The 18,825-nt window shown below is 40.9% G+C and overlaps 2 protein-coding genes across 2 annotated transcripts; one reads left to right on the forward strand and one right to left on the reverse strand.

Annotated features, from left to right (window-relative positions):
- Positions 1-5: 5 nt before the first annotated feature.
- Positions 6-4,469, forward strand: ttc9c (tetratricopeptide repeat domain 9C). The gene is made up of 4 exons (XM_007246370.4): positions 6-143; positions 1,887-2,214; positions 3,092-3,274; positions 3,979-4,469. Exons 1-4 carry the CDS (start codon positions 132-134, stop codon positions 4,125-4,127), a joined length of 672 nt encoding a protein of 223 aa, XP_007246432.1. The 5' UTR covers positions 6-131; the 3' UTR covers positions 4,128-4,469.
- A 224-nt stretch (positions 4,470-4,693) lies between these two features.
- Positions 4,694-18,141, reverse strand: si:ch211-168f7.5 (uncharacterized). Its single transcript, XM_007246371.4, has 4 exons — positions 17,429-18,141; positions 10,266-10,431; positions 9,362-9,577; positions 4,694-7,941 (listed from the first exon to the last, which is right to left on the reverse strand). Exons 1-4 carry the CDS (start codon positions 17,675-17,677, stop codon positions 5,555-5,557), a joined length of 3,018 nt encoding a protein of 1,005 aa, XP_007246433.2. The 5' UTR covers positions 17,678-18,141; the 3' UTR covers positions 4,694-5,554.
- Positions 18,142-18,825: the final 684 nt, after the last annotated feature.

Below are 18,825 nucleotides of genomic sequence, written 5' to 3' on the forward strand. Positions count from 1 at the left end.
CACGGCACTGATAACTCCACTAAAGGCGAAGAGCAAAAAAACACCCAGTGCTTTACCCACTTTCACTAAGAACCCAAACAAACCCCTTTCCCGAGGCTCTCCGCTCCCTTACCGTCTCAGCACACACACCAATGGACCACAAGGTAAACACGTGCAGCAGTGCGCGCGTGCTTTTACTGCTGTTTATCTGCTATCTTTAATATTCAGTGTGAGGGCAGGTGGTCAGCGTGGGACTGACTGACTGACTGCTCCTCTCTTATTTAGTTACCGCCCTTTAGTGCGCTCCAGATACTGCTCTACCGCTCCTTTAATACAGAAATGCAGAGAATTAATCTGCACAGGTAAAACCCTGTGTTAAAGTGTCTGTGTTCAGCTTTAAATTCAGTATTATTAGTTAACACTAGCTTGGTGCGCAGCTACTCATTAGAATGTTCCAGATCTTTCTGCCCTTAACGACCGCTTGGATTTTGGTATTTGAAGCAAACAAAAGTCTAAAACCCTTATAAGAATGACCTACGATTTCCGTATTTCTACCCCTGCAATGTATACGTTTGATTTATCTCTCTCTCACACACACAAATCTCACTGATGTAAGTATTGGTAGAACAGGGTTACTAAATATTTAGTTTATTTATTAATTTTATTTTTAACATTGTAGATTAATATAAAGACATGAAAACAATTAAGGGACACATATGGGATTACATAGTAAACAAAAAAAGCCTCCTTATCTAAACCCAACTGAGATGGTGATTTGGGATGAGCTGGAGCACAGTGTGAATGAAAACCAGATACTATTGTTTTATGAACACATCCTTTCTCATTAAAATATTTTCACATTGTAAATTTAATATTGAAGACATTAAAGCTATAGAGGAACACATGCAGAATTATATTTTTAAACAGAAAGTGTTAAACAAACCAGAATATGATTCATACCTTAGTACCACATTTAGCTTTGAGGACAGGTCTGCACACTCTTGCTATTTTAATCTCAGTGTCTTCACATCTCAGAGTCACCTGAAATAGTTTTCTCAGCATCTTGACGGTCCAACTCATCCCAGATCATCAAATCACCATCTCAGTAGGCTTTACATTAGGGGATTGTGGAGGACAAACACTCTTTGGTTTACCGTGTAATTCCATATGTGTCCCTAAATTGTTTTTATGACTTATTTTATATATTTTATGATGTCATAAGAAGGTGTTTTCGAATTTTTACTGTATATAATTCTGTAATAATATCTTTAAGTCATCTAGAATCTTTAAACCTGTAAAAGTCCTGTAACATGACTGTATTAGTTTTAAAGGGCATCTGTACAGGTTTCCAATCTTTCAGGTAATTAAATAAATTAAAGTTTATATCTGTAATTCAGTATGTGTGTTTATCTGATTTTGTTGGAGTACAAATCAGTAAAACAGACAAGGTTAAAAAAAATTAAATCTTTATTATATAATCTATTCATCATTTGATGTCACAATGGTCACACATTTCAAAAGCACTGTCAAACTATGATTTACAGGATGAATTAAACTATAATTATTATTTTTTATTCTTTTTGTAACAAAAAACTGTAGATGATTGTGTTGTGTGTATATATACTAATATTATCTAAAATATTTAGAAAAGAGTTATGTGATAAAATTGAAATGACAGGAAATACTGTCACGTTGACCTGCTTTGTTTAGTGCTTGGATCACAATTTGACTACAAGAACATTGAAAATGGGTGCTAATATTAATTCAACATTTTACTTACAATAATGTACCGGTAATCACTGTATACTGTGGCCTTTTTGTTTATTATTTCACCTTCTGAAACCAGTTTTAAGCTTCAGGTATTTTGGCATAAAGTTAAGTCATGCTAACAGATTTGTCTTTACCAGCCTTCAGATGCTGCTGCTGCAGAGGGAAGCCTGGAGGAGGAGAGCTGCTCAGCTTCATGCTCTGGGGCCTCTGGAGGCTACAGCTCCAAAGTGGAAGCCCAGTTAACGGACGCTGTGCGGTTAAAAACAGAGGGGAATGCGTTTTATCGTGAGAAGAACATGCGTCCCGCAATTGGACGTTATCATCGTGCCTTGCTTATACTTCGTGGCCTTGACTCAGATGTGACATCATCCCTGAAAGGGTTTGGGCCCCAGTTACCGCCCCTCACCCCAGAGCAAGAAGATCTTCTCAGGAGCACACAGATAGACTGCTATAACAACCTAGCAGGTATGTGGTATTGAAAGAGAGATTGGTAACAGTCTGTCTGCCCTTTATCTCTCATTACACATTTATTATCAAAGAAGGACTAGACCTTAGAATGGATGTTAGAAGTGGATAACAGCAAATTAGCCTTTCTGTGTGTTAATGTAGGACTACATGTTTGGGCATATATAAGAATTGCTCTCTTTGGTCTTACTGTGGAGTGTGTGGAATCTAACTCAGACCATCAGAACCTTGGACAGTTCCCTGGCCAGAAATCTACAGCATGTCATTAGTGTTGGCAGAAGATTGTTAAACTGATGTCACTATTTTATTACACATTATTTTGCTCTGGAAGATACTGGGCTGCTAACAGTATATATGAAATTCTATATGTAGTGTTGTAAACATTGCAAACAGCTTAAGTAAAATCTATAAATATTCTCATAATTTTTAAATGTACTTTTTTATCATGTACTGTTGTTTAAATTAGAAATACCTTTTAGGGAAAGTTAGCTTTGAGCGTGTGAGTGACAGACAGACAGAAAGAAAGGAGCATGTTTGTGGAACATGGCTGACACCAGCTTGTCAAACCTGGGTATCAACCCCATAACTCTATCCGCTGCCCCAGGAGGGGTAGAGAAAGAACTGGTTATGAGATTTAGTCCCTATTCCTTCATGAATAAAAAGTAACCTATATTTTAAACATCAATAAATGAAACCAATAATGCATTACCAGGCTCTGTAAAAATAATGGTGTGAATATGGGGGGATAAATTTAATTAAAATAAATAAATTAACATGCATTAAAAACACATTAGGGTTTCCAGTATATATAGTTGTCCTGTATTGTTTGCCTTTGCAGAATTCTGTGACAAGTGTGTGTTTTCTTTGTGCTAATCAGCATGCTTACTGCAGCGAGAAGTTGTAGACTATGCACGTGTGCAGGAGTACAGTCTAAAGGTGCTGCACTGGAGGCCTGGAGATGTTAAAGCCCTGTACAGAGCTGGAGTGGCCACACTGGAGCTGGGTGATGCTCAAACTGCACGTCAGTACCTCCTCCAGGCCAGCAGAGGGAAACCTAATGGTAAAAAGCTGACTCATATTTTCATCATTGCAAGTTAATAGGAATCACTTCAGAATTACTTTTTTTTTTCATTTTTCAACAGTGTGTTTGGGTTGCTGTTTGAGTGCACTGAGAGGTTCACTATTTTGTAATATAAGAATATTTTAATTTCAAAAGGCCTTCCAATGTATGTGGACCACTTTGTTGACACTAATCTGCAGTGACTTGATCCAAATAAGGACAAAATACACACCTGGATATTAACTCCACTGCATTTCGGATAGGTAGCAATAAACAACCCCATCCCGTTTGGTTGGGTCAATCTTTATGTCTTAAAATTTTGCATTAGAGGCCATGGTTATGCAGTCCTCACCAATATATAAGGGGCAGTTTCCTGGACAGGAATTAGGTGTACAACTAAGCTTAATCCCTATTCAGGAAACTGACCCTATGACCTTTAATCCACATGTTAGTAGGTAAGTTAATGGGCAAATGAATCAGAGGTAGGAAGATACCAAAAGCTTTAAGAGGTCTGGAGGATCAGAATTAGAACTATTGTAAAGGACAATAAACCACAATTTAAAATCAGTATTCACATAAATCCAATATTGATGTCAGTTGAGACACATTTGGTGGAGTTCTGGGGTGTATCAAAAGTCTAAATCTAAGAATAATACAGTAAATTAATAACAATACTTCCTTTAAAAAATATGTATGTTTCATAGATGCTAATGTAAAGAAACAGCTCCAGCGAGTGGATGAGAGGCTCAGCAAAGACTACCAGAAGGAGAAGGCCCTCTACAAAGGCATGTTCAGCAAGCAGAAACAAGGAGAAGAGGAAGAAGCAAATGGGAATCCCCAAAAAGAACCATGAAGAGCTCTGAAGGTGTGTTCTTAATAAAAGAAATAGGAAGACAACAGATAGGATTAAAGAGGTGAATGTTTACCAAAATAATTCTCGGGTATATGTTGCCCTGTGGTATGGAAATCAAGCCAAGATTGAATGTGAAAGAGAGTGGACTGTACTGAGAGGCAGTTTGGATGGTAACTGCACTAGCTAAAGGCCTTTTAGTCCACTGATTATGGCTTCAACTGTTATCAGTCTGGTTCTATTCAGGAGGATGTTTCTTATGTGTTTAAGTTTTGTCTGCAGATGAAAGGTTGTTCTGACTCTTTTTTTTTTCATTTGTATAATAAATATTTTTTGGTCCCTTTACATAGTTTGGAATTCTGTTGCAGTTAACAACAGCTGAGATTGACCTGTTGAATCTGTGGCTAGATTAGAAATAAGGACCAATTGTTGTGATAAATCCCTACAAGCAGATGTTTGTGTGAGGGGATTTAGGCCATGCAGGTTGCAAGTCTTAATCCCACTGTTGTCACAATCTGTTTCACTGAACTCATTAGCTTGTGTAATAACAACATGAAAACCAATCAGGATCACATTTTATTTTTAAATCTTTATTAATATTGAGCCATTTTAAACACTGAAATGCTTTAATAATTTCAAATTATTACATTATAATCTTATTTTATTGTCCTGAGCACACAGTTATGCAACATATTGTACTTTCTGTGATTTTGGTCTACAAGTGTGCAATATATACGTAAAGTAATTAAATACTTACAGTATACACACTACACTGTGTATAGTGCAAAGTATTTCTAGAATAAAAAGCACACTGGCACACACTAAATATAATAGTGCACAGACACAGCACAGAGTAGCATGCAGTGGCACATAAACGTGCAGAAAGAATAGCTGTTCCAAATACCTGTTTTGTTACAAAGTTGTGTAAAGTGGCAGTACTGACACCCCCCCCCCCCCCTCCCATATTTTCAACCTAACACAAATAATCCTGATTCCAGCCTATGTAGTGGATCGGCGGGGTTTATCGTACATTAAATGGAATCATGGTTTTGGTTTGCAATTAACTACTTGCAAAAGACTGTAACTAGTGCATTTTAGTCAAATAAACATTTCTAGATTATACAGCGCGTGAAATGAGTGTTCAAATGAAGTCACAATATCTATTATTTGCTCTGTAAGTGCACTGCCAATCTTAAGGGTTCCTATTAAAGTTTCTGTAAGAAATGTATTCAGAGCAATTAAGAATCGCTATCACAGTATCAGTTTGCAACTATCATTTTTGACGTAATTGCACAGTCCTACAATATCACATCATCAGTGGTAATCAGTGTTCATTTGAAGATCTCGACTCGTTTGTAGTGCGGCTTGAGTGTTTTGTCTTGTCCTGGTAACTGTTCCTTAGACTGTAAAATGATTGCCTACAGTTCGTACTAGTCTTTCTTTTTTGACTTGTGGTTCTTATTGAAACTGAGGGACCTCATTGAGCCAAAAACTTTCCTTCCAAGGTCACGGAATGATCTGGAACGAGTAAGAGGGGCTGATGGAGGTGGAGAGGGAGATAGGGATGGAGAAGAAAGAGGAGAGAGTGAGTGACTGCTTCCCTCGAGGCTCTGTGAGCGAGAGAGATGGAAGAGACTTGCAGTGGAAGAGTGATGTTTTTCTTCTTTCCTCACTAGATTCCGCCCACACTCTGTACCTCTCCCTTCTCGACTGATCTCAAAGGAGGAACACCACTGGCTGTTGTGAAGACGAACTTCACGTTTTTGAGAACGGGGCTCCAAAAATCCCTGAGACTCACTCCGGAATAGTGCTCTCCTGGATAAGCGGAGACTGGAGCTTCTGCCATCCCAGCTTGTCCCTTTCTTTCTAGATGAGTTGTTGTCTTTTCGCTCCTGAACCCTACTTGAAGTTTCTTTTAAAGAGGCATGTCTCCAGCCAAAAGTTCCAACCCTCTCATCCCTGTCCCTTTCCATCTCCTCCTCTTTCCCCCAAAGTCGGGATTCAAACCCTTTCCAGAACTTAGTCTTTTTTGGAGTTCGAACGGTTGCGTCTTCCTCCCAGCAGCTGCCATAGTCTCTTCCTGAGTAACTACTCACTGTTGAAGCTCGCACCAGCTCTCTGGATGCATGCTTGCCTTGATAGAGCCTCTCCCCATCCCCACTCCTCCTCCAGCCTCTCTCCTGAGACCTCCATCCAGCCGCAGCTCCAGCATCCTGCCTAAGGGAACCGCCGCGAGGCCTAATGCCGCCTTCCAGCGGGGAGCCACAGGGGTGGAAGTGCGGGAGAGAGCACTGGGACGGAGAGTCCCGCCGAAACACAGACAGCTGGGCAGGAGTAAATGGTGAATTTGTGAGCAGGCGAGGAGGGGAGTGTACTCTTGAGTGGGAGGCAGATCCAGGAGAAGAGGCAGAGTCGGAGTGACTGTGAGGTATCGGCAAGATGGGTGAAGTGCGAGAAGGAGTCGGACCAGAGTGATCGGAGCGAGGACTGTTCGACTGCGTTGTATATGTTGAATGGGAATCTGAATGACCAACTTGGAGCCGGTGCTGCTGAGAAATGAAGTCCGGTTCCATGCTGCCACTTCCTGCCCAGGGGTTTGAGGCTACTGAGCTTGAATACAAGCCAGGCCGATCTATTCCGTATGCGGAGTGAAGAGAGGCACGAGAAGAGCGAGGTGTAGGAGCGTTACATGGAGATGCCGACCCTTCACCTCTCTCTCTCTCACTCCGGAAAGATTCCGCATCCAGTTCCACGCCTTCTTCCATTAGCCCAACCACTACTGACTTGGGCAGCCCAGAAACTCTTGAGATCTCACACACCACTGCAGAATCTTCATTGAGTTTGGCAGGACTTTCTAAAGCTTTAGAAGGAGGACACCCTTCTGCCTCCTCTCGAGGAGCCCCACTCCAATCCAGTGATTTAGAGAAGTTGAGTGGACCAAAGGACTTTCCAGTAATCTCCAAAGATCCACGGTGGCTGACAGTCGAAGGGCAAGTGGATATGCGAGGTCTGCTCCTCCAGTTCGGGGTGCTGGTGACTGTGTTTGATGATGAAGATGGTGAGGCAGTCGGGGTGATTAGGTTGGCGCCAAGATGTCCACAGGATCCAGACACCTGCTCTTTTACATTTTTAGAATCAATGCTCAGTGCTTTATTCAAGTTTGGATTCAAGTTCAAATTCAAATTGAGGTGAAAACTAATGTTGAAATCCTCCCCAGTAACAGAAGGCAAGTTCCCAAGGTTGATTGAATTGCGACTAGCTTTTTTGCCAATGCTGCTCAGACTTACTCTTGCAGAATTGCCCAGCAAAGACTTGCATGGGGTTGCATTACCCCCAGTTAAACTGGAAGAAGAAGAACATCTTGGGTGGACTCCTTCATGAATTGAACCAGCAGCAGCCTTTTGAGATGCTCGACTTGAAGCCTCAGCAGCTACCCTGCTGTGATACTGATGCACTAATCTGGTTATGTACTGTTCCAGCTGAGTGAGAGATGGAGAAGGTGGAGGCTGGGTCCCCACGGGGGGCTGTGCAGGATCTGGTTCCCCAGGCTGGTCCCCCTCCGGGCTGGGGGAGCGGTGGGTGGGGGAGGAGTCCTGGCAAGAGGTGAACAGGGGGCTCTGCAGGGCCACAGCATGGAGTGGGCTAGGATAAGGGTACACCTCTTTTGTCTTCCTTGAGACCAAGTCGGAGCAGAATTTGGGGTCCAGTTGCAGCTGGGAGTTGGTAGAGGAAGTAGAAAGGACAGACCCCCTCTGTGTTCCTCCCAGATTAGAGCAGAGGCCAGTCAGAAACATGAGCCCATCGATCTCTAGTTCACCTGTGTAAAGATAATTGAAGAGTGAAAGTTATCAGGCTGTCATCAGAAAACACCAAGGAAACGTAATGGTATGCATCATCAGCTGGGTAAGAGCAAGAGTGAGTAACTGTGGGCCAGAGTCCAGCACTGTTTGTTGATTTACCTGCTCTAACACACCATCTGCTCTAACAGACCAACCAAACCTGACGGTTATTGATGTGTTATAACAGGTGTGTTTGAGAAAGAAAATCACCAAGTTAAGCAGAATTCCAGCCCTGCAGGAACAAAGTTACCCACCCCTTGGTTACAGAAACAACATAATAGAGAATATTCGGTACATCTAGAAAGCCCATTTCACACATGCCCTGTTAGCCAGATGATGTATCATAAGTTAACTGATAGGGATTATATAAAAACACACGCCAGGGTCAAACCCTTGATAACGCTGACACAACAATCAGTTGGCTTGAGAGCTAGAACGGTTCGTGGGGAATTGCCAAGAGGCTTGTGTGAAAAGTAAAAAACATGTTGCATGGAAATACATCAGTGCCTGCATCATAGCTGCCAGGAGGAACATTAATGTGAGGTGTCCAGATGAGTTGATATAAGTTTTAATTTCCAAGTTAACCTGCTTCAACGATTTATTTTATACATGTTTTAGAGAAAAACCTCACATCCGTCTTGTTTATGTAAATGGCAATGCTAAAATAGTATAAATCTGACCTAAAATAGAATTATAATTTTGCAGTATTCACATTTTAGCTTTGCTTTCTAAATAATATTTAGGCAAACACAAGGAATCTCACTAACAAAAGCTATAAAAACACGGATTTACATATTCCAATTGGTTCCATGTCATGCATGTTAATTCGTTTTTTAAGATCTAAAGTTATTTGTCAATGTTTTAACAGAAACACTGATCAATTCATGAATGATTATTCATTTGACCATGTGTACACTTAAAGATTAAATTGTCAACATTCTAAAGCATAAAACTCACCAATGGTTCTACATTTTTGCAATATGTCATTTTGTATGTCATTACAGAGTAAACATCATGATGGCTCCCACTTAAAATTATTTGGTGATTTAGTGCTAAATAAAGGCCAAACAATTAAACAGAACATGCCATTTCCTTCATACTACATTATAAGATTGTAAAATGAAACATGTTGCAACATTTTTTTTACTGAAATTAACTTTTTTGTTTTACAGCTACAACACATCTACAGTCTTCCAGTTTAGACAGACCCTTCAGTAGCAACACCACTGGTATAAATGTGTTCTACACTGTAAAATACGGTTTAAAAGCTACGTGTGAATATTGCACAGTCCTAACAGCACTGGAAAAAATTACAGATTATATCCAAGGTTTTGAGTGTGAAAAGGGCTTTAATACTAACTCTAAAAACTAAACAGCAGGTAATAAAAGTCCTTCTACCAGTAGAAGCTGGTCTCCTCTCTCCTTTTTGTATTGATACTGTCTCCTCTGAGCTCTGTACACTCTGCTGTTCAGCCTCCCTCCACTGGGTGGTACTATGATCCAGAGAGTGAGGCCTGCAGGTTCCCCCCATTTTAACGGGCCCTCCAGGAGCTGCCTCACTGGCCACTGAGTAACAGGAGTCTGACAGAGAGCTCCCACTGACCGAGTAAAAACCTGTGGAAAAAAAGAAAACAGAACAAGTTGGGGGAGGTTGCATAGGAACATGGGCTGAACAAAAGAATGGTTTCATGAGTGACCGGTGTTAATTAAGGTATAAGCTAAAAAAAAAGGCAGAGTTAATATTTACCAAAGGCTGCACAGAAGATTTAAACACACAGAAGTTGAGATCATAAAAAAGTGGAAAATAAACAGTGGGTAATACTTTGGGTTTACACAACCTCAAGCTAGTTATCACATTATCACTGATGATACTTTGTTGGACAATGTTTTGTCCCAGAACTAATAACATTAAACAACATTATTGTCTTTTTACGACTATTACAGGCTACTGGTATACAAAATATGTAAAAGCATAATAATACAATTACACCATTTTTAAAAACAGTAACCAAATACAGTTTAAACACAGTCTGAATACTGGCACATTCACAATGATTAGCTCTCAATGGTAAGAAAAATATAATTGGCAATATGGAGATCAGCTATGGCTGATGTTAAGGCTATGTTTATATATCTTATAGTAAGCTAAAACATAATTCACACACTATGAGGGAACACAGAGCCATTTTCAAAGACCATTTTCAGATCCCTTTCTTCTGCAGCAGCTTCTTTTGCAGAAACACACAATAGACTCCACTTAGTCCTTTGAACTCTTTTGAAGTTCAAAATGAAAAGGCCGTACCTGAGCTGGGTCTGGAGTCACAGTCCAGTGAAGTGGTGCCAGTGGGCTCTGGAGTGGGAGGAGAGAGAAGTTCGGACGGGATATCCCAGGACAGAGTGGACCAACGTGAACTGATTCCATCCACAGCTCCAAAGCCTGGCAACACAGCATCAGCTGGAGATGGAGTCTGAGAGGAGCAAGCAGAGGATACAGCACATGTTAAAACAAGTGAGGTGTGGTAATTACAAGGCACACACTGGAGATGGGTTTTGTTTACACAACAGTGCTCCAAAATAGTGCTTCAGCAGCAAACCACTGCCTTCTTCGAGTTTTGTATTCAAGGGCAACACCATCACTTCAGGCCATCTGCTGCAATAAATGAGGCATTCTTCAAAATAACTGAGGGAAGGTTTCACACTGGACATGATTTTTGCAGACCAAGGCACTTTTCCACCTATTGTTTTCAATGAGCAAGACACACTTTGTTTAATATTTTGGTATGTTGGGCAACTCATATTTCATGCACCCTGCACAGCTATATTTCAGCTCTGTTTGCTAAAAATTATTAACCATCTAGATAGTGTTTCAGTGACAGCTGTAGTAAATGAGGGGTTTGTATTTAATAATGGAAAACAAAGATGAGACAGTTGTTCCAATCATAGGGTGATCTATGGTTTGATCTCCAGTGTTAGTACAGTCAACCGTGGGTGGGAGTCTCTGAAAGAACAATTGGCCTTACACTCTCTGGGTGGGCAGAAAGGCCTTTCCTCTTCCCCAATCACATGGCATTATGCAGCCAGCAGGCATGTGGTAGGTGATGTAACATAGTTGGCAGATAGTGATTAATGTTGTCCTCCAAGCGTGTTGAATTGTAGCAGCAGTTTAAACAGACTCAGAAGAAGGAGATGCTAGCTTTCATTTCATAACATATACTGAATAATATCACATTTAATAGTATTCATAGTGTAGTACTAAACACTATAATTCATGTAAGCCTAGCAGTATTTATATTGATCATCTGGTCTGGAAAATCAAGGGTTCTGAGCACCAATGGTAAATGTGCTGATGGGTTTTCCCACACAGACACCGTGCATCTTAAAATGCTTAAATACCAAGCTGGACCCAGGACTTTCAGCACGGTTCGGTAGCCTCACATGAGGCCACTAAAACGCTCAGTGAAAGGGTTTAATGACATAGGGATCCAATGACTGGACCCAAGTGTCACATTTGCTTATATTTTTTATATTTACTTTATATTTTTTGTATTTTACATTTACAGAGTGTAATTTGTGCTGTTCCGCGCACAAAAAAAATAAAAAACACTTAGTTTACCATTGTACATTTAGTTAGACTCTGTTAACTGAAATGTGAAATCTGGACAGAAATGAAAAACACATCTGATGTCATCAAACAGCAAATGGAAAAAAAATCTGTAAGGCCACATATCAGCACAGACTTAGTAAACATTAAGCCCTGATTTGAAAAAAGGGCCAATAATGTAAACTTAGCTATTGGTGGAATTGAATGCACCTGTGTACTGGCTTGAGGTGTCCAGGAGAAACCTGGAACCAAGCGTTATTTTTAAACTAACTTACTTCATTTAATTTACTCAAAAGGAAAACTGGTGTTCTAGTGAGATCTGAAGTTTAAAAATGTTCTTATTACTGAGACTTGTGTTTGTTAATAATGGGCTCAGCTGCCTGAAACTGCACACTTCTTTATAAAATCTTTTCTTGGCCACATGTCTGAACAGTACTCTAAATATATGATCAGTTTAAAGTATCATCTGTATGATGTCAATCAATTATAAAGCAGTTATGTTTTACTCACTGATAAGATTCTAATATTATAATGCATCCCTAATTACAGAACACAAGTTTTTGGCCTCAGCTTTTGATAAACAGGTTTGAACAGACTCTGGCTTGGGGGTTTTAGCTGAACTTAGAGTCGCAGCAGAGTTTATCATACAATAAGTTTCGCAATCCAAGCTTAGCCTTGGGCTCTTCACTGAATGTTGCAACTTCACACCTCAAACTTCCTTCTGCCAGGACATCCATCCTTCAACACCCTCCTAAACAATAGCCTGCTGTCCACTTCCCGTAACTCTGATGATCAGTCCTCGGCTTCTCCAATCTGACTTCTACACACACAATGCAGGTGACTCATGGAGCTGAAGAACTAAACCCGGGGGATGGGAGTGTTCATGAAGGAAGAATGGAGAGAGCGACAGATGACGAAACAAAGAACATTGAAGAAGGAATGGAAGGAGAAGGGGGGGTGAGGGAGGTTTGAAAGAGAAACTTTGACCAGGCTTATCTCTGCACCAGCAGTTTACCCATAATTCCTCTCTTTCCCTGTCTCAATACTTGAGAGAAAAACACAGAAGAGAGTGAGAAGCGGAGAGAGACCGAGAGATTAGGAGCAGGGGAAAGGATGAAGGTTGAAGACTTAGTGAGGGGACAGATAGAAATTGATAGCAAGGAAAGAGTGAGAGAAAGTAAAAGAGAGAGAGAAAGTAAGAGAGAGAGACAGAAAGCGGGGGATGGGTTGCCTAGTGAGAGAAACAGCATGAGGGAGGCATTTTAAGCCCCCAGCACACACACACACAGCACTAGATATGACTACCACCCCCACTTCACTTCAGAATACTGTTGAGCTGCTCTCTCTCCCTGCTCTGTCTCACTTCGCCCACACAACCGAATCTGCAGCATTGCTTAACTCTCTCTCTCAGCTAGCAAAACAACATTTCTTCTCTCAAAAAAACAAACATATTGCAGCATCTCTGCACAAAACTATTATTAGTTAACTTTATATACTTAAAAAAAGGCAATGGGTTAATGTTAACTACAAATGACCATGTAAGGACCTGTGTTTAAATTATACATAGTTAATTATGTTTAGTTTAGTTATGTTAGAATTTGTAACTTTTTGACATAGTACTAATCTGACCACATTTCATGATTGGTGGACAAACAAAAATATTCCAAAATTACAGGGAATTCATTTTAACATTAACTTCCACTGAATGTTAAGAAAGGTTTTCCTTTACCTGTAAAGCTGCCATTTTTGATTTTCACATGCACAAGCAAATATCAGTGTTTCCCGCTGCAGCTCCAGAATGACAGAAAGCGTCTGAAAATCTCAATTATAAAACTTTGAACTGAAACAAGATCTGCTTTACAAGCATTTAAGAGTACTACATTAAATTACATGTGACTTAAAATGTATAAAAGTGTAAAAATTAACTTAAAGCCACTTAAAATCATTTCTCTTTGCCTGTATATCAACACTCTATGTACTGTTGCTGTACAAAGCTGTTGATTTTATGCTGGAGAGTGTGTAACTGTTGCCACTGCTAAAAAGAATCTATGTTAATGGATTCTGAATGTGTGGGGCTAAACTGCTGTAGGCTAAAAAGGTGGGTGTACGTAAATGCATTGTTTTTCGTGACCTATCCTTTTTTCATATATGAATTCTTTCATTTCAATTTTGTCAATTACATAGTTTAACATTTATTGCATTTATAATGTTAGGCTGAGAGCACTCAAATGCACATTCATAATCTGCTGAACATTGCCTTTTGTTGCTAGTTATTTCAGCTTCATGTGCTGTGCATCATCTAAGTGTACAGTTACATTTTATTTGATTATGTTAGGAGCAGGGGCATGAGCCCGAGCGTGAGAAACCTGATCCAGGTCTGAGAGCACTGTCACATGGAGCACTGGCTTATTTCCAGCCACCAATCAATTCACAAAGGAGCAGTTTGGCACATGGGAAGGGAGTTATATAAGACTAATGATTATAAATGGACAGAAAATGAGAATAAGGAGGAGGTGTGGGAGGTACTTCAGTCTGATCTCTCCTATCTAATGATAGAGCACTTACCCGAGCTCTCATATCAATGCCACAGGAGGTGTGCGGACATTTAGCCATTGTTGCTTTATTTGGTCAGGAAACAGTTATTGAGATCCGGACATTCTTTCTCCAGCACCACCCACAGCTGGGGCAGGACGGACAGACAGAAGATTCACAGTAGCAGATACGTTTTTTTTAAAGGAAACATATGAGGAAAAAACGAAATCCCACGGATTTCTGCTTACCCAAATCTGTAATTAATAAAAATGTACATACATGAGATATTGTCATTATTTTAGGGTCATATCGTCCATCCCTTTACACCAAGAATAGTAAATCAGTTCATGCTTACTTGGTACAAGCTACTTTGAGTGCAGCTACCACTATCTGGATCTGGCGAAAAGGAACGGAATGGCGTTATGTCATAAAAAAACGTTACCACAAAGGATGGCTGTTTAATTTGTAAGGTGTTCTCTTGTGAAAAAGCTGAACACTGGCCAGTGTGCTCATGGCAATGTGATTTTGGGCCTAATAGTTCCAGTGCCAGATATATGGGAAGTTCCATTTTAGCATAAGTTAAACATTTTTCAATCCACAGTCTCACACATGTATCAGGAACACATAAGTGTGCAGAATATGAATGTGCAATCTGATGCCTGAGAATGATTTGAATAGATTTTGGTCTAATTGGTCCTATTTGTAAAAATGCTTTTATGGTCGATCTAAGGAATAATACACTACATGTCTTGATTGGTCAACTACATTTGGGGTACATTTCAACCATTCAGAAAAAAAAATCTCTATATAAATATATAACATGAATGATTTTTTTCTATTAAAACCCTTTTATTTAATCATCATTTGCCCAAAAAACTCACAAGAAGGTATTGATTAACTTCAATCTCATTCCGTTTCCAAGAAAAAAAAGAGCTGGCATAGCAGCACAGTTGCCAGTAGCTCTGAGGGGGTTAACTGATTGAAAAGCTTGTGCAGCCATGTGCTCTTCTCTGATCTCCACCTCCATCCCTGCATCTCACTGCCCAGCTCCCCTTTTCCTCTCGCTCTCTCTGCAGCTAACAGGCAAGAGGTGATATCTATGACGCGGGCAGCAAAGACATGTCAGCATGTGCTGTTTATGCAAATGGCAGATGCGTTGGCTGAAAGGCTGCAAACAGAGCCATGACTAATACATTTCACCTTGTTATATTACTGTATTTCACAGCTGTACACAGTTTTAATGACACAGATCAATCAGACCTGACTTTGTTTTTTATTTTTTCTTAACTAAGGGTCATGATCATGAGCACATACCCACCCCCAGATTGGTGCGTTTTATTATTCAATCGGCTATTTGTGTTTCTGGCTTATAGAGCTACAGCTATGAGTCACTCCACTTTTGGGATATGATGTCTAACTGGTGGTAAGGATTATTCACTAAACCCCAAACTATGAATATGAGAAATAACTTGTGTGTTTCCTTGATCACTGTATTGTGAGAAAATTAAGGAAACATAAAATGTTCTATACCAGGAAACACTGCACAGATGTGACTTCAAATCTGTGGCCAAATCTTTCATTAAAATTTGTACAAATAAACTGGTCAACTATCAAGTCAAACTAAAACAAATTCTTTTGCAAACAAAGTACATTTTAACTTCTCCCAACCTAACCTTAGATTCATGATATACCACATTCTAACATTAAAGGGATGCAAAATGCTGGATTCATTTTAGGCTTATAATTGCTTAAAAAATATGCCTGAACCCCCCTCTCTGTCAAACTAAAATCCTATAAATGCCATTCCTATCTCATTTACAACTGTACATCACGTCTTCGCAAACCTTCACTACCCCGTCTCCTCCCAATTAACTACCTTATATTTCCTTCTTGACTCCACTGATTTGAGGGGGAGGACTGGAATCTAACCGTAAGAAGATACACCAAAACCCAAGCCTAAAAAGTCCTCTGAGGTCACTCTCCACCTTCCCTTTTTGAATAAATAACATACTGATGGCACGTTCCTAGCAAAAATAATGTTAATACCACTAACCATCAACAGGCAGAAAACCAAAGAAATCATGCTCAAAATGGTTTTCGTCTGTGGAAAAGCAGTTGTGTCTCTATTTTGAGCTACAAAATGCAGTTCTGCATGGGAATTCACAGACTTTTACAGTTTTAATGTGGATTGACTTAAGAACAATGGACAGGACATTAGAGAAGCCCTAAATAACAGGCAAAAAAAGTTTGCCTGGAAAGGTTAATGTGGCATCCTATGCCTAGCTTTGGTAGGTATTGGCGATCGGCCAATCGAGCAGAAAGACCATTAGTGATCAGCCCCAAAAACACTGATCCACCATCTCTACCTTCACAAGCTTACAAGCCAAGAAGAATTTGTTCTTCTAGGGCATCTCTTAATTTAAGCAATGTAAGAGTGTAAGTCTTTCTCTGCAAACATGTGCATGAAAACTTCAGATATTCTTACATCAGCACACCGCTACACCCTGACACTTTGTAGAATTGCATTGTATACAAAGCAGATCCAAATAAAATCGATCTGATCATATAACTACATATTTGATTATCAAATTGTGACATGAATTCAAAATGAAGTCTATTGCTGAACTGAACTTCTTCACTGCTTTTGTCCAGCATGGGTAAATTATTGCATTGTGTGGTGTTTGATGTTGGCTACAGCCATCTGACATCTGTTTCATTTACACAGAAACTCACTGACCATTACATTGTCACAGACCATCTTTAAACCTATTGTCAATTCAGACAAGCACTTCCCCCTCATCTTCTCTCCTTACACACACACACACACACACACACACACACACATATATGGACACAACTTGGAACAGTAGGACAGCTCCAGTGAAAAGCCTTTCTTCATATGTGAACAGGAATGAGCTCACCTTACCACATGTTCTAAGACGTTAGTTTAAGGTTTCTGTAATTTCTCAATCATTCTTCTCAGCTAAGCACTGTGTTTTTTACCATCATTCACATAAGCTGCTTAATCCTGTGTGGGAAAATTAATATGCACTGCACTCAGTGGCTCAGAATACCCTTACTCAACCTTGACACGCTGGATGGAGGATGTGTGTTTTGGCGCTCTCCAGGTATGTAACTTACACCCTTCCAGTGTAAATAAAGGTGCCCTGGCTAGGTCACGGTACCGTGTCAGGCTATTCATGGGTTGACGTCATTGTCACATAAAAAAAGGGTTGACAAATGTTTCATTCAGGCGTTTATGCTGCAAAGTTAAAATGATTTAGGAACATAATGCCCCCCGGTGTTAACCTCAATCCCCCGTCCCCGCTGACCTGTTGCCTGGGGGCTGTGGAGACGCCATCCTCGGCCACGCTCTCGATGTTTGCCCCCTGCTGCTGAGCGACGCCGGCCACCACGGTTTTCCCGCTCTGATCCAGAACCGTATCCACCAGCTCCAGCTGCCGCCCCCTCAGCAGGTCCAGCTCCATGATCCCAGCCAGCGTGGCTTTCAGCCGCTCACCGATGCGGACCCGCTCGCTGCCCGACCACAGCGAGTTCACGCAGCTCCTGCGCCCTGTCATCGTGCCTAAAATCGGCTTTCGAGAGGAGCGCAGCCGCAGCCGCTTCTGGGTGAAGCGGGGAACCTTAGCTACCTGGGTCCGCCTGTGTGCGAAGCAGCAGCCGCCGCCGCACCACACCACCACCGCCTGTCAGTGCCGCATCAACGCCGCGGTGTTGGGATACACATTGCGAGCTATTTCTGTCCCCTAATTACAATGCAGAGTCCGTGGCTGGGTTTTCTCAGGCGCTAAATGCGCTTTCCGGCTAACTCAACAGCTAACTTTCGCATTCACACGCGCCTGTAAAAAGGCAGAAGGACTGTAGACTGCTGCCGAGCATCCGCCAATCTTCGCTTAGTGCCCAAATTGGGCTGAGGGGAGCTGCACGGCCACCTTCAATCATAACCCGCCTCACCGTCCTCCTCAGCTATCGCATTACCGCTCATGATGCCCGATTCAGTTATGCGAAAAAAGCCCGTTGCACACTGCAAACGGGGAGGGGCGGAGACAGGAGTTAGGAGGGCGGGGCCTCGAAGCGAGGGCTGGATGCGGATTGGCTGGAGAAGTTTTCGAACAGAGAGCAGACGCTGGTTAAAGACTGCGCTTTAGCTCTTAATTATCTAAAATCGCACAGCCTGTAGTCTGTTTTTGTCTAAATAGCTGCGTTATGTTTATTTGTAACCCTCACTCATTCTCTTACACTCACACACAGAACCCAAATAAATACGACCACCTGAGTTTGATCACCTAGCAACAATAGCCCACCCCCTTGTGCCGGCTGCTATGCGACACGTGCATTCCACAGGCATGGAGGGGAACCGCGGTAACTGCATTCAGACGGCAGGTGGCGCTGTTCCAACACAAAGTGGTATCCTGGCAACAGTGCATCAATGTTTCACATTACCCCTCTCAGACCCTCTCTGCATCCATTACAATGAACAGCGTATATTTTCTTTCTTTTTAAATATTTTGTTGCACATAACATTATTTGAGAGCTGTTGTTCATCAGAATAGACCAGAACGAACCAGCCAATTAATAAGTTCATAAACCATTGATACCTGGCCCTGTCCATTGCTTTGAAATTAATTTAATGTGATTTAGAACACTTTTTATATATATATATATATATATATATATATTTTTTTTCCCCATTTCTCCCCAATTTTCA

Source organism: Astyanax mexicanus, chromosome 10 (genome assembly GCF_023375975.1).
Source record: "Astyanax mexicanus isolate ESR-SI-001 chromosome 10, AstMex3_surface, whole genome shotgun sequence".
In the NCBI taxonomy this organism is placed as follows: domain Eukaryota; kingdom Metazoa; phylum Chordata; class Actinopteri; order Characiformes; family Acestrorhamphidae; genus Astyanax; species Astyanax mexicanus.

Coding starts and splice junctions, on each gene's coding strand:
- si:ch211-168f7.5 (XM_007246371.4), bottom strand. CDS start 17,677: ATGACAGGGCGCAGGAGCTGCGTGAACTCGCTGTGGTCGGGCAGCGAG. Junction 10,432..17,428: donor CCACAGCCCCCAGGCAACAG/GTCAGCGGGGAC, acceptor TGCTCCTCTCAG/ACTCCATCTCCAGCTGATGC. Junction 9,578..10,265: donor TGACTCCAGACCCAGCTCAG/GTACGGCCTTTT, acceptor TTTTTTCCACAG/GTTTTTACTCGGTCAGTGGG.
- ttc9c (XM_007246370.4), top strand. Junction 2,215..3,091: donor CTGCTATAACAACCTAGCAG/GTATGTGGTATT, acceptor TGTGCTAATCAG/CATGCTTACTGCAGCGAGAA. Junction 3,275..3,978: donor CAGCAGAGGGAAACCTAATG/GTAAAAAGCTGA, acceptor TATGTTTCATAG/ATGCTAATGTAAAGAAACAG.